This window comes from Triturus cristatus, chromosome 3_2 (assembly GCF_964204655.1).
Source record: "Triturus cristatus chromosome 3_2, aTriCri1.1, whole genome shotgun sequence".
Classification (NCBI taxonomy): Eukaryota; Metazoa; Chordata; class Amphibia; order Caudata; family Salamandridae; genus Triturus; species Triturus cristatus.
Window position 1 is genome coordinate 538033771 of NC_140584.1, and position 24916 is coordinate 538058686.

The following is a 24916-nucleotide window of genomic DNA, read 5'->3' on the forward strand; positions in this document are numbered from 1 at the left end:
TCCAGTGAGTGCAACAGTAGGGAAAGTGTTGGTTAGCGGAGGGGTAAAAATTACTACTCCCACTCCAGTGAGTGCAACAGTAGGGAATGTGTTGGATAGCTTAGGTGTACAAATTCCTATTCCCACTCCAGAGAGTGCAACAGTAGGGAAAGTATTGGATAGAAGAGGGGAAAAAATTGCTATTCCCACTCCAGATAGTGCAACAGTAGGGAAAGTGTTGGATAGTGGAGGGGTAAAAATTACTATTTCCACTCCAGAGAGTGCAACAGTAGGGAACGTGTTGGATAGCAGAGGGTTAAAATTAATATTTCCCAAAACATTAAATAAAAACACAAAAGAAACAAAATACCAACTACAATACAAAAATTGTTAATAACACAAAAATAAAAAACATATAAAAATATAATAAGTTACAACAAATAATATAATAAAGTTTTAATGTTAAAAAGTACTAAACATTAACTACAAACCTTATTTTATAGAAGTTTAAAAAACATTTTACAAACAAATAACTTTTTTAATATAAGTTAGTTTTATTCAAAAAAAAAATTATTAATGATTTAAAAAATATCACTTCACACCATATTCCCCTATAAACGCATAAACGACTCCTACATAATTGACACAATTAACATATTTAACAATTAATTAATGATAATTAACAAACAATTAATAATGAATTAATAATAAATAAATTACCACAAACACTATAAAATAAAAATATAAAAGAAATAGTAATAAATAAAAATTATTATTTACTTTATTCAAAATAAATTACTTCCCACCCTATTCCCCTACACACCCACAACTCACTCCTAAACAAACACATACAATTTACATAATTAATGAATTAATCAATTGAAAAAATTAAGAACCAATTAATATTTAATTAATAAAAATGTAATTATAAATCCTGATCAATAAAAATTATTAATTACTTTATTATAATTAAATTACTTCACACTCTATTCCCCTATATACCCACAACGCACTCCTTAAAAAAATAACACCATTTACATAATTATCAATTAATAATTTATTACATTTGATAACCAATTAATAATTAATTAATAGAATACTTCTTAAATAATTACTAATAAATTACAATGAATAATTACTTTATTGTAATTAAATTACTCCCCGTCCTATTCCCCTATAAACCCACAACCCACGCCTAATAAAATCCACAATTTACATAATTATCACTTCATAAATTAATAAAAAATATTCACCAATTAATTAATGAAAAATTTATTATAAATGCTTATAAATTACAATTATTAATTACTTTATTATAATTAAATTACTTCCCACCCTACTCCCCTATAAACCCACAACCCGCTACAGAACTAAAATATGCAAAATTTATTTGACATAAAATAAATCCCTTCTAAAAATTTCACACATACAAAAAACATCTCTAGTTATAAAAAAAACATTATATTACATACTTTTAACCTACATACTAAAATACAGAATACTAATATAAATATCGATATTATTAACAAGGATATTTTGACAAACTATATTACTGACTTCGATATTACAGAATACAATATTTCTTACCTTCAAGTCCATATTCTGATCACCGATATTCTTGAATTCGATATTCTGCCACTTCGATATTTCCAACTCGATATTCGGGCATTTAGATATTCCAGACTCGATATTCTGTCTGTACACCGTGTGTCTCTTTATGTCCTATTAAATACCAATAATCTTCATTACTCCTGGTCCCATTGTCCTCGTCCCACTCATTACTTGTGAAGATAATTATCTATTGACAGAAAAAAGAACAGAGGAATGCTGGGACCCTTACCCCAACCCCTCCCACTTGGAGTTCATAAGCAGTACTTATCCAGCATTCTGCCTGAACTAACAAGCCCCCAACAGGAAGGCTGGCCATCCGGGAGGAAGGGCCGGACGTAAAGAATGGGACAAGGACAAAGGGACCAGGAGTAATGAAGATTACCAGTAAGTTATAGGGCATTACCCCCAGGTTCCTCCTGTCCTGTTACTTGTGGAGAATACCAAAGCCAGAAACACAGCCTTCTAAAATCCTCTAGCACACCCAGGAAACCCGACTCACAGCAGCATTCCAAGTGAAGCAAAAGGGAGAACCGCAGGAAACAACAGGCAGAGCACACAGCCTGGAATGCACCCCACCAAAACGCAGGGATGTACCCCACCCAAATAAGCAGGAAACGACCAAGGTGAAAAAACACAGGAAAACACACAGCGCCTCCACCAGAGGGCAGACAAAACACACAAGGAACCACCCGAACCAACAAAGGAGGAGGAGCACCTGCCAAGAAAGCACCAGAGGCCGCTAACAACAGAAGGACAGCGAGGAGGCCACACACAGAAGACCCAAATCGGCCAGACACACCAGCAAGCCAGGAACAGGCCAACAGGACCGGAAACCAGGACCCCGGAAAGCAGAAGGCGCCAGTGACACCATGGAGGCTCAACTAGAGAAAAGGACAAACAGGGCAACCAGGTCCCACCGAAGGCAACACCCAAACCGTCAAGCAGCAGGGAGCACGCCACGAAGGTGCCAAGGCAAAGACAACGAAGGCCGAAAAGGAGGCACCCCACATAGATCCCAAAGACGAAGCCCCAGAAGCCCCAACAGGACACGAAAAACCTACAAGGGTGCCCACCGGTCTAAAGGTCGACAAGTTCAGCACCACCAAGCAGCCACACCGACTCGGCAGCAGAACTGACACAGAGCATGCCCAAGCAAAGAAAGGAAGAAACAGACCTGAAAGTCAAACACAAATACAACCAACCCTAAAGAAAGATAAGGGGAAGCAAGGGAAGACCCCACTGCTCCCGTCCCAACCAGGCACAAAGGGTGAAAGGGCCAACCACAGGACAAGCTCCAACACCACCAGGGAGTCCCACCGGAGACCCACTCAAAAAAAGAGGAGAGCCAACAGGGCAAAGGCACAAACCCAAAGCACCAACCAAGCTGCAGCCTCCCCCAACCAGACAGACCCGGCCCCTATAGAGCCCAGAATACACTGCCACCAAAACCCCACAGAGAAGGACCAGGAACTTCCAGCACCAACCATCAGCACTGACACAGGACGACCATCAAGCACCCATTATGGGAGAACGAGCCAGAGCTGGAGCCCTGGGACAGGCCAAGAGGCAAAGGCCAAGGCACACAAGAATGTCGGGGAAACCTGGAGACAACTCCCAGAACTCAGCCCACAAAGGCCCCTCTAAAGCCAGAAGGGAGCAGGCGCGTGTACCAAAAAGAAAACCAGCCGCCGAAAGACCAACCAAGCAGCCAGATCCCATCCCCAAACGGAGTGGAAACGTCAGGGGAAGAGCCAGAGGCCAGAACCCAGCGCAGCCCAATACCCCACAAGGAACAGGGCCATCAACAGAGCCCCACCCAAGGAAAGTCAAACGGACAGAAACCACCAGACCCCAACCCAAACAGAACCGGGAGCCATATACAGAAGTCCACACAACTAGGGGTGGGACGAGGCAAACCCACAAGGCCACAGAGACCAGGACAACCCAAAGATCAAAGAGGCACAACAGGGAAGACCCGGCCCCACACTACACACCCCCATGAAATCACCCCAACCGCAAACCCGGGGGGCAACCGAAGGAGGAAAAATAACAGCTTCGGAGAAGACCTATACACCGACCACAGGATAAGAGACATACACCAGAGAACACAAACAGCGAACTGCCACCAGACACCACAGAACCAACAGACCGGCCAATGGCCATGGAACATAGCGCCAACCAGGAACAGAAAGAGATTAAACCCCCTCACCGAACAGTCAGCCAACCAACTGGCCCAAAGAACCAAGGACCACACCAAGGGACCACCCTAAGCGAGTCTCAACACCAGCAACCCTCACGACAGGGACCAAACCCCACGACAGCTCGAGAACAGATGGAGACACAGACAGCCACCCGCCCCAGAGCAGAAACGGCAGAAAACAAGAACCCCACCAGGAGAACAAGAACAGGAGCGACAAACAGGACGGCCCAAAGCCCAACCCTGCAGACCCCCTCCCCACAGGGACCGAGAAGCCAGCTGACTGAACCACAGGCAAGCCAGCAAAGACTGGAGGCCATCAACATGGCACCCCCACAGGCCCAGAAGGAGTGGGACAGGGCCAACAGCCACAACCCCCAACCTCCGAGAGGAGAGAAAAAGCTGCTGAAACAAGCCAAAACCAGGCCCCAGAGGGAACACAAAAGGGTAGGAAGCCAGGGCGGACGTAATCAGTGCATGCATCAGGGGAGGGCAGGAGCAGAGGAGAAAGCCCCCAAGGCAGAAAGAAAGACTCTGAAACCAGACCCCAACCAATGCAACAGAGGCAACACCCTGCAAAAAGCAGCCAGCAAGCCAGGACCGAAGCCAAGCAACTTGACCGGGCAGGCGGACCCCACAGCCAATTCCGCACCCGGGGAAGGTCCAAGCAGAGCAGAGGCAAAAAGCAATGGGCAGGGAGAACGGCATGGGCCCCTGGCACAGAACCGCAGGATCCCCACCCAAACAAGGCGCCAGGAAGAAGAAGGAAGCCAGAAAGGGCCACAGACAGACACCCAAAAGGCAACCCCAAAGGCAACAAGACAACAAACGCCAGAGCACCCTGCCCCAAGCAGCAGGCATCCCACCAGGAGACAGGGAGAGAACACAAAGCCAACCCAATGGCCTGGACCAGTGAGGGCCTAAAACAAAACATTCAGGCCCAAAACAAACACAGAGGCAACATCCAAAGCCCCACAACCAGACCGGTAGCTCCTCGCACACAGAGAGCACACAGCCGCACCCCCCAAACGCCAGAGCACCCTGCCCCAAGCAGCAGGCATCCCACCAGGAGACAGGGAGAGAACGCAAAGCCAACCCAATGGCCTGGACCAGTGAGGGCCTAAAACAAAACATTCAGGCCCAAAATAAACACAGAGGCAACATCCAAAGCCCCACAACCAGACCGGTAGCTCCTCGCACACAGAGAGCACACAGCCGCACCCCCCAATGAGGGAGCAGAGGCCTGAAGAGGGACAGAACCGAAACCGTAAACCAAAGCACAGGAAGAGACCCAAGCAGGGAAACCAGCCTTAGACACAACAAGACGGCAGAGAGCAAGCGGCAAGGACTACAACAAAACAGCGAAACTCCGACCCAGTAAACAGAGCTGCTAGAAGAGGGAAAACAGCCCACCAAACCCTGACCCCGAACCACAGCACCCAGCATGGGAAGCCTCCCATGTGGCGACGCAGAGGGGAATAGGAGAGGCCACAGGCAATGACCAGCCCAGCCGCAAGCAAAAAAACAGAAGATCCCGAGCATAAGCCAAGGACCACAGGACACCCCTAATACCACAGGCCCGGCCCGAAGCAGCACACAGCAGAAAAAAGGGGAGGGAGAAAAACCGCAATGGGGAACACACCCTGGTGCCGGCAGACCCCACAACACAGCCAGACCCAAGAATCGCCCCACCAGACAGCCCAAGCGGGCCCCAATAGAGAGTCTGGGAATGTAACAAGCTTGCCCCCCAGCAATCCAGGGTCAACATAGACAAGCCCCTGAAGCGCCAACCACACAAGGGCCATGAAAGACGACCTCCACTCAAGGAGACACTGTGTGAGGGACTCATACCCATGCAGGAGGAGGAGCCTGTGACACCAACACACATAGGACCCTGCCCCAGATGTACCGAAGGCATGAGGCAACATCGACCAGAAGCCTGACACTCACCCACTGGCCCACAAAGGCAATCATGAGGTAAAGCAGGTTCAGGACGCAGAGAACTGAGACTGCAATGCGTAGACTGGAACCCTCAATCTCCCCAGTGAGATTCTAAGAGTGTAACCTTGTGATTAACCCTTAGCTGGCATCCTAAAGGAGAAGAAGAAAGGGGCAGAGATCGGATCCAAGATACAATCAATTGACCCAGAAAGAAAGGAAACAGGCAAACCGCTATTCGGTACTTACCCCCGGGGCAGGCAGACACTCCTGACCACATCACCTGCCAGAACCATGCCCCGACAAGCCATCTCAGGCGCTTACCTACAGCCCCAGCACCTGGGCAGCAGGAAAGACACCACACCATCCGGCAGGCACCCCAGGGGCACACCAGTACAGCCCCTGAGCAGCCATGCATGCACTGCAGCGTGTCTCCCCCTCGGACCAGCCACCAGGGAGTTGTGCCCTGTAACCCGTAACTGACCGGTAAGCTGGTGCTGCAGCCACAAACGGCCAGCCGGCGCGCATGGCAAAAAGCCTGCTCGCAAATTCCAAGCCTCCCGGCAAGCCAGGAAGCACACCATGTCCAGGACAGCCAGGCAGCCAGACAGGGACCACCAAAGACTGCCACACCTGCCCAGCAGGAGCAGCACCAGCACCAGCACCTCGTCCTATTTCTGTCGATAGACAGAAAAAAAAAACAGGCGGAATGCTGGGTAAGTACTGCTTATGTACTCCCAGAGGAAGGGGTTGGGATTAGGGTCCCAGCATTCCTCTGTTCTTTTTTCTGTCAGGGGGTGATTATCTCCACTTGTCATGAATGGGACGAGGACAGGAGGGAAAAGGGGTAATGGTTATATTTGTCAGCGAATGTATGTTTCTGGTATTCGTGTACTTTAGGGCTGAGGTGAGTGTGTGTGTGTTTTTGTATTAGTATTTCAACCAGCAATGTTTATAATTTACGACAGTCGGCAGCCAATGTTCACATCACTCCAAGCTTGAAATTACTCTCCACAGTGCTTAATCTACCCATCTCTGTTCCTGAACACTTTTTTTTTTAACATGAAATAAAAGCAGCTTTGCACAGGCAGATTTCTGTCTGACTAAACATACCCATGTATGTACCTGAATTCTTTACAAACATGTGGGATAAAGTTCATATGTTGACAGAGTAAATTTGTTCCACAGTCATCAGAGACACTCTAAGGCTTTACACTTAGGTTATCACACACTCCTTAATATACTGCCTTACCATTCAAAACTCGATGCAGGCCCATTCTAGTGGGGAGATAATCTCTTCCATTATAAGGAGCAACCTTGATTTTTACTTGAATGACAATTAAGACGTATAAGATTTTCTTCTTCGCGTAGGTACTGAAATATATCATATTCCATGGATCCCAAAGACCAGCCTCCAAATTAAACAAGTTAGGGGCTGATTCTGATCCTGGAAAAACCAGGTACGAATCGTCGGACGGAGCGTTTTCTCCGTCCGACTCGTACCCGGGAAAAATACCTTACAAACATGCAAGTACGATTCGTACGGAAACACCATTTCCGTACGAATCGTAAAAAACACCAACCGGCTAAAATATACCCGCAATTCCGATCCGGGACACCGCGTACGGGACATTCGCACGGAGTCAGGCAGCGTTTTACGGACCAGCAAGTACGATTCGTACCCACAGCACTTCGCACGGCAATATTTTTACGGGTCCCAAAAAGTGCCGGAAAAGCTAAGGACGCCACAATGCACGGCGAAAAGGGGGCCCGGTAAGCACCGTACCCCCATCCCTACACGTCTGCACCATACCCCCAGACCCCCCCATGTCCGCGCCGTACCCCAGCACCCCCCATGTCCGCGCTGTACCCCCACCCACCCATATGTATGGTGCGTACCCCCACCCCCGTATGTACGGAGCGTACTCCCACCCCCGTATGTATGGTGCATACCCCTCGTATGTACGGTGCGTACCCCCACCCCCCGTTTGTACGGTGCGTACCCCTCATATGCACGGTGCGTACCCCCACCCCCCGTATGTACGGTGCGTACCCCCAGCGCTACGTGCTGGGGGTTCGGCACGTATGCGGGCACATGTTTGGACGTCTCCATGGTTGCTATGGGAGTTCGCTTCGTACGGTGTTTTTTCCATACGGTTGTGCATTCGGACGGACGGGACGGATCGTACTTGCGCGCTCGGACTTCATTTTCCCGATTCGTACGTAAAAATGTCCGGGGACGTGTCGGACACTTTTTCCGACCCGAGGATGTGTCGGGGAATTTTCCCAATGCGATTCGTATGGATTTTTTAACATACGAATCGTACTTGCCAGTTTGTACGGGACTTGAACGATTCGTACGTAAAATAATCCGGATACGATTCGTACGGGGAATATTTTTAACGGATCGGAATCGGCACCTTATTGTGCACCGCCCCTGCATCAGTTTAGATGTATTCACTTCAGGAATTCACAAAACTCTCCCAAGTTATAACTGAAAACTGGCACCAGACGCAATTTTCCAGACATAATCCTGCTATATTTCTGTGAATTCCCAGTTTTCGTGTGGAGATCTACTTGCCTACGTTTTCGCATAAGAAAGTTGGCGGCAGTGCCTGCGAAAATGCACTTGCTATATTTTTGGATGTGTTCCTCCACACGGAAATGTTCTTCCCTGTTAAAAAACAACCTTAACCCCATGCCTCCACTGGTTTTCGGAGGGGTTCTTTTCGCCTACCCATGTTGGAAAGGGATTTATGCATGCACTTGACACTTTGACAGAAGTAAATCGCCAACATTTTCCATTATAGGAAGTTGTCAAAATGGTTTGTGAATGCCCACAATCGGTGTAGGTTTGTGTGCACACTCTTCCATGGCATCCCTTCCCTGTAACACCCACTCCTGACACAAGGGAGGAAATTTACTCACATGGACAACCACCTGTGAGTGAAACACCAACATTTCTGAGTTCGAAAAATGTTTTGTAGCACTTGTAAGTCAGGCTGTTTGGACTGGTAAGTTTGACTTACATATGCTAAGAGTTTTAAGAAAGAGGCTGTGTGCTAGGGGAGGGAACGAAGAACTTCAGAAGTCAGGTATTCGTCCTTCAGTTGTCTTTATACAATTCCATTATTTAATATTTTGGTATCATTCCTCTGTTTTTTATCTTTCAAGCCCGTACTTAAAGAATACATACTATGTCTCACAAACATTCTTGTTTCTTAACCTCTTCAGTGCCCATGACGAGATGGTCTCGTCATGGAGCACGGTTGCGCTGTGCCCATGACGAGACTATCTCGTCATGAACCCCACCCACTAGTGCAACGCCCGGCACAGGAGGGGGAAAGGGCGTGGCACTGAAGGGGTTAATTTCCAGAAACTACTGTACACTATGGCTTTTCAACTTCCATATGAAACAGTTCATAGCGTTTACTGCTTCTTTTCACAGGATCCCCAACCTCACAGTGGATGCCTGGACCCCACTGGTTTGAGGCCAATCCTCTCTCTGGAATAGAAGTAAGTGATTTGATTTTAGACATATCTCTTTTTCATGTTGTACTATTTATCTCTATTTCAAATGGTAGCATTTTATTTACGTGCACTTGGTACCATATAATGGGAACTTATTATGCAAATTAAATAAATAAATAAATCACCACTAAGCTTGCCTCTTAGTCTCCTTCCAATTGGTTCTCTAGTTTTTCTGCTTTCTGTGGCATCTTATTGTTTATCTTACTGTCACACACTCAGGAGTCAAATCCTCACTGTCACAGGACTCAAGTGTTTAAAGAATTTCCCACAAAAGTCCTTGTGGGATGTGGGACTTTGTTTTCAGTGGGGATCAGGCAAAGATTCATGAGGGTTTCGGTACAATTAACTAATTCGAGTTCCATGTGAAAACAAAACAAAATGCAGTAAGCTTTGGCAAAGTCAGCAGGTCTGTTATATGTGCTAGTGCATACATTGTAAGCACATTAAACTCTAACAAGAAACAAAGGTGTACTATATTGAAGGCTCCCTTGCCATCGATACAGTCTTGTTTTTGTTTCTATTTTAAATAAAGAGTGATATAGTTGTAAAGCACTCCCTCCTATTGTTAAATGCAAGCAATGCGGAAGGGTAAAGATGCATCCAAACATCCAACGGCATAAAGTTGAGAGATGAATGCTCTACTGGTTCAGCCAAATGCAAAAAGAACTGTTGATGACAGAAAGCAGAAAAATGTCATACATTCACCCCAGTACAGAGATCTGGGCCTAAATCCATTGTTTTTTTGCTCACCATGCCATTCCAGTTTGGACCCAGCCATATGCCAATCAGTCTTGACCCTGTGCCCTATGAGAACAGTCCAGCCCGAACTGCCAGGCCAGGTCCTCCCCGGACTGGAAACAAGCATCCTAGGACCGGTTTCGGGGTTTCACCCCTCTTCAGCCAGGATAGCTTGATTCCAGTGGCATGGAGAGCACGGGACTCACGTCTGAGCATACCCGTCCCACTCGGGGTGACAAATGCAAAAAGAACTGTTGATGGACAGAATGCAGAACAATGTCATACATTCGCCCCAGAACAGAGATATGGGCCTAAATCCATAATTTTTTTGCTCACCATGCCATTCCAGTTTGGACCCAGCCATATGCAAATCAGTCTTGACCCTGTGCCCTATGGGAACAGTCCAGCCCGAACTGCCAGGCAGGGTCCTCCCTGGACTGGAAACAAGCATCCTAGGACCGGTTTCGGGGTTTCACCCCTCTTCAGCCAGGATAGCTTGATTCCAGTGGCATGGAGAGCACGGGACTCACGTCTGAGCATACCTGTCCCACTCGGGGTGACAAATGCAAAAAGAACTGTTGATGGACAGAATGCAGAACAATGTCATACATTCACCCCAGTACAGAGATCTGGGCCTAAATCCATCGTTTTTTTGCTCACCATGCCATTCCAGTTTGGACCCAGCCATATGCAAATCAGTCTTGACCCTGTGCCCTATGGGAACAGTCCAGCCCGAACTGCCAGGCCAGGTCCTCCCTGGACTGGAAACAAGCATCCTAGGACCGGTTTTGGGGTTTCACCCCTCTTCAGCCAGGATAGCTTGACTCCAGTGACCCAGGGAGGTGGAGGTCCCTCTCCAATTTATTAATAAAATCCCGGGGAGGTGGTGTTCACCAGGGGACCCCGGGGCTCTTTAATCTGTCTGCCCCAGCGAGATGGCGGTCCCTGGGGTCAAGTTTAGCCATGAGGATGGGGTAGTATGTGTCCCCCTCCCAGAAAAATATATATTGAAAATACCCATGGGACCTGAGTGATGTTATCAGTGATGTCACTGACCATGTCATGAGTGATGTAATATGTTAGGTCACAAGCAGTGCATTGCGGGGGCGTGAGTTATAATTAGCTCAGCTAACTGCTCCTTCTGAATTTCTCTAGTTTTGTGCGAGTGACACCTGAGCCTAGCTAGAACGTCTCTGTAAGCTTTGTTTTTTCCAGTGAATTTCTAAGGTGTTTTAAATACCATTTCCTAACTATAACGTCCCTGTAAGCTTTGGTTTTTTCAGCAAATTTTTACAGTTTTTTAAATGTTAATTTCTAACTGTAACGTCCCTGTAACCTTGGTTTTTTTAAGTGAATTTCTATGGTTTTTTCAACTAGTAGTCGCATTTGCAGAGTGGTGGAAAAAGGGAGCTGGGCCTTTGACCAGCTCTCAGGAATCCTGCTGTTTAGGACTTTCAGGAGGTACAAGGAGGGTTTCGTGGCCCCCAAGGTCCCTCAGGCGTAAAGTGGACTTCATCCCCCAACCAGCAGTGCACCATGAGGCATGCTTGCAAAATGATGGAGAAAGGGAACGTGGCCTCCGAAGACCTCTTAGCAATCCTGGCTTCTTTTGTTGATTTTCTTTTGTTATTTTTTCGGCCTCAGGGACCTGACCCCCGGGGCCCAGCCTTTATTTATTTTTGTAATAATTCAGAAGGAGGGGGTCAAGCGCTCCGGGGACCCTATTCCCGGGGCCAGGCCTTTATATCTTTTTTTTTTAAAGGGGAAGGGATAGGGCGTGTCCGAGATGGCGACCGAGTGGTAGCCAATCCGTGGAGCTCTGCCGCGCTGAAATGAGAGCAGCAGTCTCTGGGAGGCTAGCCACTCACCGAAACTGCACCGGGCAGGAAAAGTCGGGGACATCCCACCACGAGTCCTGAAGTGTGGCCAGTGGACTCAGAGAGGCGACGCGGGCTCGTTGGCCCGCCAGGCCCAGCCCAGATAGAAGATGGTGGCAGGACGCCATTGAGGCGCGGATCGTGGCGGAAACGGGCAGCTGACACACAGAGGAGCCAGGTGCAACCTGTGAATGATCACACCGGTGAGTGCACCTGCTGAAGGGGGTCTGAGGGCGAGGAAATCGGACTGGCAGAGGACGTTCACCCGCCCAGCTCTGCAATCTCCAGCCTACCCCCTCCCATCTCACCCAACTGGACTGCTGTAAGAAGAGAAGCCCTCAGAACACATTGGGTGCCACGGGCTGGCCCACCAAGAGCTACAGCAGCAGGGCAGGGGGTGTTTGATGCCCCTTGGATGCTGGCAGTCTCAGGAGAAAAGGCTGTAGAAAGCGCCCAAGCCTGTCTGACCTTAATATGGTGGCCTGGCAGAATTAACCAAACCCAGCCGGGTGAAAAGGCTGTACTTAGAGGGGGGAGACTTCAGTTTAAGGCTAGCAGGAGAGCAGGGTGGCAGTGGACAACGCCCCAACTGCGCTGATGTCACAAGTGTGACAGCACCTGGAGTAGACACCGATCAGACCACGCGCCTAAAACCACCTGGTTCACCCACCAGAACAGGAAGGGGATCAAGAGGCGGTGAGTGGATGAAGGTCAAGGGGACAAAGTGGCAACAATAGCAGCCTCTGTGTAGAAGATCGCTCTAACTTGGGCATCTACGAGCATGTGAATCGGCTGCCATACTAACTAGACGGAGGGAGAGCCTGAGACCTGGAGTAAGTGGGCGGTGGACTTGAGGACTACACCTAGGCCGCTACTGGGAGCAGAGAGGTAATAGATCAACTAAAGAATGAGTGCAGGAGAGCAACGTCTGAGTTTACATCCAGGCCGGTAGCGAGGTCGCTCCCAGCGCTGTCTTTTGGTTGTCAGCAGACCTGGGCTGAGTGGGGCCAGTCGAGAGACTGGGAGGACTGACGGCGGATGCAGGCTCAGCGGGAGGCAGTGATAACACCTGCCCGACCACTGGAAGTGGGGAAGTTACTGTGCCACGAGGGCCACACTTTGGGCATGACTGAAGTTGTCTCCATCTCGTCCACCAGGACAAAAAAGAAGCCACCATCAAAGACCTCCTCACCAAGAGCTCATCTAAACGGGACACACAGGGGTCCTGGCTTCTTAGGACCTGGTATGGAGGGAAAGCAGATTGTGAGTGAGGAGGAACCCATAACACCTAGTTTTATGTAATCCCTCTTTGGCATTTTGTGGTAAGATTTAGCGATGCTGTGGACTGAAGTATCCAAAGAAAGCCGTAAACACATTGGAGCAACGTATGGATAAGGTGGAGAAGGTCGAAGATGCAAGAGAGGAAGAACTGGAGGAGTGTCATAGGGAGATCCTGGAACTTAAAGACTGCAATGCAGACCTCAACTACCACCTGGAAGATTTGGAAAACAGGTCCTGTAGATCCAATGTTCGAATCAAGGGGTTTCCGTTGCAGGCAGATGCGGGCCGTCTGGAAGAATATGTCTTACGCCTGTTCTGCCAAATTGTTCCAGACTTCGAAGGAAAGGACCTCCCGCTGGACCGAATGCATAGGCCACCCATCGCAGATGCCCAGCTCCCCACAGGACAATCTTACCTGCCTCCACAACTACTGCCAAAAAGAGCGCATATTGGCGGCTATAAGAGAACAACTGTACATTTTCTTCGAAGGGAACAAGATCCGCCTTTACCAGGACTTGTCTATAATTACATTGCAGCGACGATGCACCATGAAACCAGTCACAGAATTTTTAAGGGACAAGGGAGTGTGTTACAAATGGGGACACCCCTTTTGCTTGATCTTTGCTTGGGAAGGAGAAACCCATGTAGTGCGTCCACCTCCAGAGGTGGCAACAATCCTGGGGATGGAACTGGAACAAGGGGATCGTCCCCAGCAACGGAGATCCAGGGGCTCGGCCTGGGATCGCCGCAGACGACGAAAATACAAGACTCAGACCCAACAACAGCTGAACAAACCTTAGGCCACGAAAGCCTCAGAGAGAGAAAGAGATCAGCGATACTGTAACATCTCACCGAGGAAAACCAGTCGCCAGAGCGAGAATCTGATTAAAGCAAGCACATCTAAAGCTAAGACACGATCTTTCTAACTCAGTTGTAGTCTGCACAGGGCGACTCGGCTTGCCTCTCGGCCGCATCCCCGGACACGGGGAGTCGCATAAAATAACTCTCTACGCAGACGACGTCCTACTCACAATCACCAAACCCAGCCAATCACTGCCACCTCTGTTAGAGGAACTCGCAGCTTTTGGTGGAGTGTCCAGTTTTAGGGTGCATAACTTAAAATCCCAAGCACTAAACATCACCATCCCGCAGGATGAGCAGAAGCTTCTTGCGCCTAAGTTCCCCTTTGCATGGGCTAAGCAGGGAATCTCTTTCTTGGGCATACGTATATTCCCTATTATTAGAACCTCAATCTCGCACAGCTACTCCGATCTCTTATCCAAGGCGAGAGCACTCATTCAGTCCTGGCATGGTGGCTCCATCTCCTGGCCGGGATTGGATAGCAGCTGTGAAGATGTCACTACTGCCCAAAATTCTCTAACTCATGCAGGTAATGCCTTTGCAGCCACCCGCCTCCATGATTAGCAAGTTACAGGTGAGCATAGAATCTTTATATGGGGGGGGGGGAGGGGTAAATGGGCCAGAATGGCCAAGAACAGTACGTATCTTCCTGTAGCAGAGGGAGGGCTGGGTATACCGCACCTATTGCGCTATTATCAGGCTGCCCAGCTACGCTTTCTTGTAGAATGGCAGCGTCCACTTACAGAGAAGCACTGGTCCTTTTTAGATCAAGCAGTTGCTCGAATTCATCCGTGGAAGATCCCCTGGCTCCCACGCAGGAATCGTACGCCAGGAGTGTATATCTCCCCAGTGGTTAAAGCCACCATGGACGTCTTGGATAAAGTCAGTGGGCCCGATTCACAGAACTAACTTAAGACAAAATCCTAAACTTACTACCATTTTGGTATTCACAGAAGGCACTTACTCATTTCGGTATTCACAGAAGTTAGGAGTCCTAACTTTAGGACTCCTAAACTGAGAAAAATCCTAATTTTAAGACTTTCGGTATTCACAGAAGGCATTTAGGAGTCCTAAACTTAGGACTCCTAACTTCTGTGAATACCGAAATGAGTAAGTGTCTTCTGTGAATACCAAAATGAGTAAGTGCCTTCTGTGAATACGAAAATGGTAGTAAGTTTAGGATTTTGTCTTAAGTTAGTTCTGTGAATCGGGCCCCTAAAGTTAGGACTCCTAACTTCTGTGAATACCGAAGTGAGTAAGTGTCTTCTGTGAATACCAAAATGAGTAAGTGTCTTCTGTGAATACGAAAATGGTAGTAAGTTTAGGATTTTGTCTTAAGTTAGTTCTGTGAATCGGGCCCAGTGTGTTTAAGCGTCTTTCCACCCCGATTTTTCACCTCACCCCAATCCTGGGGAATTTGGACTTCCCACAGTCAACGCAGGGATAGTCGTTCTCACGATGACAAGAAGCCAATTGCAAGCACATCAGGGACCTGTTTGATGAGCACGGGCTGTTGGATTTCCAGAGGGTAAAGCAAGACTTTGGACTCCCTCGGTCAAAACACTGGTGCTATATAGCATTGAGACACTGCCTAACACAGCCCTCAATACGACCCCATGCAAGTAGGCCTCTCACTACCTTTGAGCGATGGCTCTTGTCCAGGCGGGACAACAGCAGACTATTGTCGGACATATACACATTCATAAATACAATGACGAATCCCTTGAGCACACCAGCCAGGAAAAGATGGGAGGCGGTGTGTGGCCGCCGGTTCACAGACAAGGAATAGTTGGCCATCATTCGGCGTGCCCGTATGTCAGCCATTACTGCTTCGGGGAGGGAGAAAATGCTTAAGACAATTCATTACCTGTACTACACCCCTGCCCGCCTGGCTCAATGGCAAAAAGGGAGAGACGACAAATGTTCGCAGCAGTGCAATCATTCCAGCATGCTCACCCACTTGCTATGACACTGTCATAAACTTCAAGGGTATTGGGAGGAGGTGCTGGCAAATGTAGATCTGATGTTTGACACAGAAATACCCCGTTTCCCTAGCTACAGTCTCCAGGAGTTGCACAATGCCAAAACATATCCACTACGCTCCACCAAGGGAAGGGCCATTACCTTGGCACTATGCGCAGCAAAGCAGTTCCTGCTATCCAAATGGGGATCAGACACAATCCCATCACACTTAGATTGGCTACACAAATTATGGGACATGATAGCCATGGAGAAATGATTGGCGGTGATCAACCACGCCCTGCCCAAATTTGAAAAGACCTGGGGTTCATACATAAAGCACCTCCCCTCCAATTTCTGTGAACTTACCTGCCCAATATATCTATGCATACTGCGCCTTCCGTCCAATACTCAGGCTGGTATATAACAAAATAATAGAGGGGGATATGACAATCTTAATCGACTACATTGGAACAGACTTGGCAATTATGTTTTTTTTCTGTTGTTTCCTATCCTCTTCCCTTGTTTTATCCCGTCTCCCCCTTCTTCCCTCATGCTTTTTCTCTGCCTGCCAACAGATGTAGGCGGCAGTTGTTGTACTTTTTAAAACCAATGCCCCGGGTAAGTGGCAGTCCCCTAGGCAGGGGGCATCCAGGGGCCCCCCATATTATTTTAATTAGCACCGGGGAGATGGCAGTCCCTGGGGCTTTGATAAGCCCTAGGAGGGGGGCCCTGTTCGACCCCTCCTATATTTATTATATGCCCCCGGGACCTGGCCCACTCCGGCATTATTTTAAAAGCAAGCGCAGGAGACGTGCTTGCTTTTTAAAAAATAATTGCAGAAAATTTGCAATTATCGCAATTTCGTGGCATAATGTTTTTTTTAAAAAAATGCTACTGCCAGTAGGTAATATATATATATCTATACCTATATATATATATATATATCACAGCAATTTGTTAGCAAATAAAAGGCTGTCAAGATGCTAAAGTTTTGAAACAAAGATAACTCTGTTATGGCATCGTAATCGTCAACTCACTTCCAGTCATTTTGAAACGTAATGCTTATTCTGCAATTTATTTCTCCAGGTATTGTTATGAATTCCCACAGCACCCAACATTCATGATTATCGTGACTTTCAGTTTTAGTTGTCCCCCCCTAGAAATATGTGGCTCTGCATTTGGATACACACTCGCACCAGCAACAAAATAAAGAAACGTGTTTATAAAACATAGTATCAAAGGCAGTGTTTGAGCTTCGCATCTTTATCCACTGAAAATCCTCAGTTTAAAAGGGAAGGGGGTTGGAACACTTTTCATTGCGTCATTAAAATAAATCAAGGGCAGTCATCCAGTAGTAGCTCAAAGACTATGAGAGTTGAGTTTTACTGCACCCCTAGAATCAGGAACTCAAATGAGAATTGCACTAGTGTTATTTTAACAACTCCATCACATTTCCAGACTTGGGATGGCCAAAGCATGCTTAATCTTTTGTAAGACTATAGCTGGCTGTTCTAATACAGTCTTGTTTTCTATTTCCTACCATTGGTAAATAGTTCCAATAGGTTTGAATATCTTCATGACTTTGACAATTAGTCTCTAAAACAGTTTTCTGGACTGTAATCTGGATACTACTGTGACACTTTGGTCCATAGTAGGGCCAGGAAGGCAAGATTCATGCAAGATTGGCGGTTTGGATCTGTGCCAGATGCTATCCACATAATAGATATGCATATGCAATAATTCTAAATAAAACTCATCTACATTATGACTGTCAGTCCTCAAACGCTTGCGAGGCTCTAGCCATCCTGGACATATGTTGGACAATCCTGCTTCAGACACACATGTTCTCCTGCGGACTGTCTAGATGTAGATCCTTCGTTTAATTGTAAGAATATCACAGTACCTTCTTCCATTTCTGTTCTTTCATCATTGGAGTTTAACATTTTTCTCTTGTAAGGCAGCTCTGGGTAAACAATCAACGGAAGATGGCAAAGTAGCAATAGATGTATATACACCATGCAGGACCTGTTTGAAAAAAGAAAAGTCTTTTAGGATAAAATAAAGTAAATTTTTATAACACCTTTGGTTTACCTCAGACACATACCAAATGCTCTCTTAGAGTCCAGGATCAGGTAAAACGCCAGGACAAATGGCTGGGAAGCAAAACTGAGCTGGGCATTATCCCCCAAAGATTGGACAGACATATTCACAGGAATCCCCAACATTGCAAAAACATGCCTCATCTGTTAGGTTTGAAAAATCCCATTCTCATATACATATTTTGTACCATAGTAGGTTAGCAGTGTGTGGCTAAATGACCTCTCATGTGTGTTTACGTTATGCAATCCACTGAGTTATCCCTGTAATCCGTAAGCCTTAGTTAGCGTGCGGGACTCCATTTTGTATTTTGCAATCCCCATTAGGCTGTGACCGAACTAGGCCCTGTATTTCATCTTGCCTTGCTTCAGCCAAAGACTGTATTTAGTTATTATTTTCTCTTCTGTTCAAGGTTGCCTTCTGACTTACTAATTAATAGGCCATTCCGCCCTTGCATACCTATCCATGTGTGTAGCACTGCTCCCATGTTAGGAGACGCTGAGATCCGGCACGGCAACCTTGAAAGTATGCTAGTGTGTACCCATCTAGCAGATGGTAGCTCATCCCTCTGTGCCCCCTTTGTTCACGTTCGGCCTAAGCCGGTAACTTTCCACTGTGAGTGTGGTTGGGGATTCCTGAATGTATGGTTAGGTGTTGCAGGCTGTTGTGGGGCCAGTCCCTCTGCAGATATCTTAGGGTACAGGTCAGATTGGACTCCTCTGCAGAGTATTGTTAAATGCCTGTTTGTATTCTCTACTGTCTGACCGACTCTTCATTACTTGGGACGGCATATTAGGTGGTTCTCAGTAACTCGGGTGTCCCCTGAGGGCCACTTCCTTCAGTTGGCGCCCGAACAGGGACCCCGAAAGGTGATCCGATTCACCCATAAAAGGGTTGTAGGGTCGGGGTGCCCTCTGGTCGGTCGGGCGGATCGGGGATCCCCACATGATAAGAGCCCGGTTCTCTTGGCTGCCCCGCCTGTCTGATCGGGCGACTCCTCATCTAGTGGTCACCGGTTGGGGTCCTGAGAAGGTGAAACCTTGGAGCTGACCGTTTGGTCCAAAGAGTCGGCAGTGGAGAATAACCTGACCTGACCTGAGTGCACCAGGAGAGTGATTTGATTCTTGGAAAAATAGCGCCCACGGGCTGTGTCTTGGTACAGTCTTCGGACTGTCTTGGTGCAGTTTCCAGACTGCCTTGCTTGAACAGCACTAGCCGACGGGCTGTGTCTTTGGTACTGTCTTAGAACAGTCTTGGTTTGAACTTAGTGGGTTTGCGGACCCTTAAAAGACAGAGAGTGTTTGCAATCAATCTGCCAGGCCAACTGGAAATTCGGCTTACTTTTGAAAAGATCTGGGGCTGAAGCCTGTCTTCTTGAACTTGGTGCAGTCTCCGGACTGTCTTCTTGAACTTGGAGCAGTCTTTGGACTGTAGGGTGTGGTCCTTGGACCGTTTTTGGTTTGGTTCTCAAACTCTTTTGTTGGATGGGGTTATATTTGTCTGTTGGTGACAGTGCATTTGTATTATGTTAAGATGCCTTGTCTAAGTAAATGAGGGTGCTTTGGATGTCGGAGTTGTTCTACTGAGGCTTGACTAGAATAGAGCCAGCCTGCGCCTTCGGAGGGTACCCCAAATTTCGATGTATATGTCGAGCACGGCATTGGCCCTATTATGTTTAGCACGCTGTGGAATAAATATAAGAGGTACAATGCTGAGTTGCAGTGGCCGCTTACTGGCTTGTTTGATGAACAAAAATTTATTTTCTTGCAAGACAAATTGTTCACTAAAAATAGCAGGCAGTTGATGTAAGATTCATTAAGAGTATGGCAGAAGGAAGCAAAACAACGAGGTATGAGAGCAGAGAAGGAGGCCCGGAAGAGACAGACGCAGACAATAACGCAGAAAGCAGTGGCCTATGATAGAGAAAAGATAGAGAAAGGCATAGAATGTGCAGATAGGAAGTTTCGATAACAGAATGATAATTGTTATGTCTCCAGAGAGGAGGAAGATGTTTTTGTTGAGGAGTTATTAGATTCTCGCCCTCCACATCCTTATGCCCCTGAACGGATATACCCAACAGTTCCGACGTCCCAGTCTTTGGCCCCTAGTGCCGCCCTTTCTGGTGTTTCTGTTTCTAGCACTATTGCCTCAGACCCGGCCCCACTAGCTTCTTCTCTACTCACGCAATTCAAGGGGGCAGGAGCTGTTAGCTCTCCTGTCCCGTCTACTGGTTCTGTTTCGACTGCTTCGTCCCCTTTTACCCCTACATCGCAGTCTTCATCATGATGATACCTGTTCTTCATCTGCTTTTTCCCCCTTAAGTGTGACACCTCAAACACTGCAAAATGGTGAGACGCCTGTGCGTGGGATGCATGAAGCGTATTGGGCAGCAGCGCGAGACCACATGGAGAAAGTGTTGGTGCGTTATGCTGTGGGTGATGAGGAAAAACAAATGGTGGCGAATCAAGCAGCTCAGTGGGCTCGGAACGCGATCTACAGTGTGGAAGATATGTGGAGTGTGATGAAAGATTATGAGCTCTTCATACAGCAGCATGCCCTTAAGCATATGTCGGCCACGCTAATAGGACTGTGGGACAGTCTCTTCAGGTTGTTGCACTGCAGATCATCTATGACATACAGGATGGAGTATATGCTACAGGTATGACCCCCAACGAGGTTTTTATTAATGTAACGACCTTGGTGGGTTATCGAGGCAGATTGCCCCAAAAGGTCCCGACGATAGTGACACAGTGTCCCATGAGGGAAGTCCATCCCATTTACCATCCTGAAATACCAGAACTGCATGACTCGACGGATACTGTAATAAGGCCACGAGTTAATGCTCGGTTTCAGGAACAGTGGATTTATACTCCTTGGAAGAGGAGTGAGGAAATATCTCTTAAGGCTCAGTTGCCAGACCCTCGCAAAAATCCAACTGCGTACTACAAAGAATTTGCAGACGTTGCCTCCTCCGCGGTGATGACGTTAGCTGATAATGAGTTGTTCTTTGGCTTGTTGGCACCAGTAGACATATGGAGGCAAGTGCATACACATGGTCATGGAGTGGACTTGGGTGGAACACGGGACCAGATTAGGACATGGGTCAAGAAACGCAAGCCCGGTGACAAGCCGAAGGCGGAGTTATTAGCCTTGCCGGGTCGCATTATCACTTATATACATTCCCTTATCCCGCCGAGACAAGTGGATTGGGACAAGTTGACTGCATGTCGTCAGACGAAGGACGAGAGTGTGTCTGATACCTTTACTAGGTTTGAAGGGGTGTTTCTAGACTTTTTGGGTCAGGATCTGTAATTGGAGGGGGATGTCCGGTTGTTTGTCACGAGATTTGTTAATAACTTACTCTCCGAGATTGCAACCAGTGTGCAGGCCTCGGAAAGTACGTGGAGCACCTCCTCCCCATCAGTAATATTGAGTATGGCACAGTATTATGAGCATAGGGAGAATGAGGAGAAAGAGAAAGTGGAGAAAAAGTCAAAGGAATTGAAGACAAGGGTGTTGATGCAGCAAGTAGCGAGGGGAAATGGAATAGGCAGAGGTTCGGATTAGGCCCAGCGGCTACCCTGGTCTAACAGGGGTGGTGCTTCAATTGCACCCATTGGGCTCAACCAATGTGCTTATTGCAAGCACAAGGGACATTGGTGGAATGAGTGTCTGGAGCTATCGCAGAAAGATGAGGCCCGCAAGAGGTCGGGTTTTAGGGCACGTGGAAGAGGAGGAGGAGGCCGAGGGAAGATGCAGTCAGAGAATATATTGAATGCCCGACAGAACGGGAACTATTTTGACGACCCCCGAGGCCGACAGTACTATTATGATGACTATGATATGGATGAGGTGACAGGGATGTCCCACATCTAGGACAGCCAGGGACAGGGTGAGTGACCAGTTCCGGTGCCTGTAGATCAACTCTGACCCTATGTCACTGCAAATCGGGAAGGCACGGCTAAGACATTTTTGGTTGATATGGGTGGTATGAATAGCTCTGTTTCTCGTTCACTAGTCATCTCTGTCTGGTGTCGGTAGGTTTTTCTCTAGCGTGCCGGTTGTTAGCCCCATTTCCAAACCTCTTGCTTTGACTATTGGCCCCTTTACGGTTGCTTTGCCATTTTTGTTAACGTCGAATTGCGGGGAGCATTTGATGGGATTGGATTTGTTAAAAAGGTTGCATGCAAGAATATTTTGTTCTCCAGCTGGTGTACACATGGCTATTGGACCACAGGAGGCCCATGCAAAGCAATGATTCACAAAAGATGCTCCCCCTCCCTTCTGAGTTTAAAAAGGTGCCACGTACATTGTGGGCCACAGGAGACACGGATATGGGATTGCTCCAGATTCCACCGGTCTCTATCCAGATAAAGGACAACGCTAAATTGCCACGCATTCCCCAGTACAAGATCTTGCAGGCAGGAGAAAAGGCTTTATTGCAAATAATACAGGATCTGATTGAGTCTGGTGTGGTTGAGGAGACTGTGGTGAATGTGTGTAATAGCCCTATTCTTCCTATTCTTAAGAAGGCACCCTTGACTTCTCCTGATGCTCATCCTGATGTTTATCACCTTGTAATAGACCTTAGAGAGGTGAACAAGATAGTGGTTACCCAGTATCCTGTAGTTCCAGATATCACCACGATCTTGACAATGATTCCCCCATTAGCTAAATTCTTCTCTGTGATCGACTTAAAGAATGCTTTCTTCAGCATTCCAATCCATACAGATAGCAGATATCTGTTTGGATTTGCAATAGCCGGCCGGAGCTTTAGATTCTGTCCTGCTCCATAAGGCTATACAGAAAGCCCTGGTATCTATAGTCAAGCTTTAAAGATCCAATTGGATTCTTTGGAACTCCCCCCCCCCCAGTAATGTGCTCTTACAGTACATTGACAACCTTCTTGTAGCTTCTGATACTGAGGATGGTTATAAAGAGGCCACATTTAAATTGCTGTTGCATTTAGCACACCATGGACGTGAGGTGTCCCTTTCCAAATTTTAATATTGTCGACAGGAGGTCACCTATTTAGGTCACCTACTGTTGAAGGAGGGTCGCAGACTAACACCAGAACGCATAGCTGCTAACACTAATAGGCCTGTTCCTAGGACCCAATGAGAGGTGTGTGACTTTATTGGTATAACCTTGTATTGTCGTCACTGGATCCCCAACTATTCCTTACTAACGAAAGCCCTCCTTTATCTGACTACCAAAGAAGTGCATGAACCCCTGCCATGGACATCTGCATGCCAGCAAGCTTTTGAGCGATTAAAGGTTGTGCTTTGCTCTGCTCCAGTGCTTGGTGCTCCTGATTACCAGAAGCCTTTTGTGCTCTACGTACGCGAGGCAGATGGTTGCGCACTCTCTGTTCTAACACAGGGTTTTGGTGGTAAGCAGAGACCCTGCACTTACTTCTCTGCTATTCTTGATAACGTCGCCAGAGCTCTCCCGAGCTGCCTAAGAGCTGCCGTGGCGGTGGCAGTTTCTTGATACTGACCTCACAGTAATGGTACCCCATGCTGTGGATACACTTTTGAATAAGACAAAGACACAGCACCTTACTAGTGCACGTCTGACTGGATATGATCTGACCTTGTTTGCTCTGCACATTACCCTCAAATGATGTGCTACTCTGAACCCAGCCACGTTACTACCCCTCGCTTCGGAAGAAAAGGACAATGATGTCCATGATTGTTTATTTCCTGACTGAGGAAGAAAAAAAGGGACGGGTAGACCTGATTGATGTTCCCTTACCTGACCCCCAAGGGGAACTATATGTAGATGTAGATGGCTCTTGTTTCAAATTACCAGATGGCACTACCACTGCAGCATACACGATCACAACGTAACACACCGTAGTTGAGACATCCCGCATCCCATATCAATCGACCCAAGCTGCAGAGTTGGTGGCCCTTGTGAGTTGAGTGAGGTGAGTTGAGTGAGGGACTGGCTGTCAATGTCTATACCGACAGCCAGTACGCCTTTGGGGTGGCCCATAAGTTTGGGCGCCTCTGGGTGGAGAGAGGGTTCTTTACCCCGCATTGACTGCGAATACGGAATGGCCCATTGATACATAGATTGCTGTCCGCATTGACGCTTCCCGATAAGTTGGCAATAATAAAATGTAGCGCCCACAAAGCCATCACAGACGATGTTGAGAGGGGAAATGTGTTCGCAGACCAGACAGCTAAGGAGACAGCCCAATCAAAGATGAAAAAGATGTTTGTGGCAGGTCCCGCTAGGTGGGTCCCAGACAATGGAATGTTTGAGGGCACATTGGAAAATGTCAGGGAAGTTCAGGGTGAGGCGACCCTAGACGAATTGGCGATACGGGAGGAGAGTACAGGGCGTTTGGATGAGGATGGGTGCTGGACTGATCTGTCCGGGAAACAGAGGTGGTTGTTGCCTAACACCTAATGCTCCCTGTTGTTACCATGGCCCACGGCCCAGCATACATTAGTGCCAAAGGAATATGTAAACTACTGATCCCAGTATGGCAGAACGACAATATTTCCAAGGTAGAAACACGCATCTAGTGAAGCACTGCATTATTTGTATGTAACACAATCCAGGGAAAGGTACTCCAACACTCTCAGGTAACTTTGCACTGCCTTCCTTCCCTTTCGAGGTCCTCCAGATAGATTTCATCGAAATGGAACGAGTGAACAATTTGAAGTACATGCTGGTTGTGATTTCTGCATTCAGTAAATGGATTGAAGCTTACCCAACTAAAGAGGACACGGCTGTTGTGACGGCGAAGGCACTCCTAAAGGAGTTCTTCCCTCGCTTCGGATTGCCACGCTTGATTTGGAGTGACCACGGAATTCACATCAATTCAAAG

General features: G+C 47.5%; 1 protein-coding gene across 1 annotated transcript in view; it reads right to left on the bottom strand.

Moving 5' to 3' along the window:
- Positions 1-24916, bottom strand: part of PRRG4 (proline rich and Gla domain 4) — a 294949-nt gene that overhangs the window by 164760 nt on the left and 105273 nt on the right. Inside the window, exon 2 of the mRNA XM_085648249.1 lies at positions 17879-18000. Coding sequence (XP_085504375.1) covers positions 17879-18000 — 122 coding nt within the window. The remainder of the gene's footprint in view (positions 1-17878; positions 18001-24916) is intronic.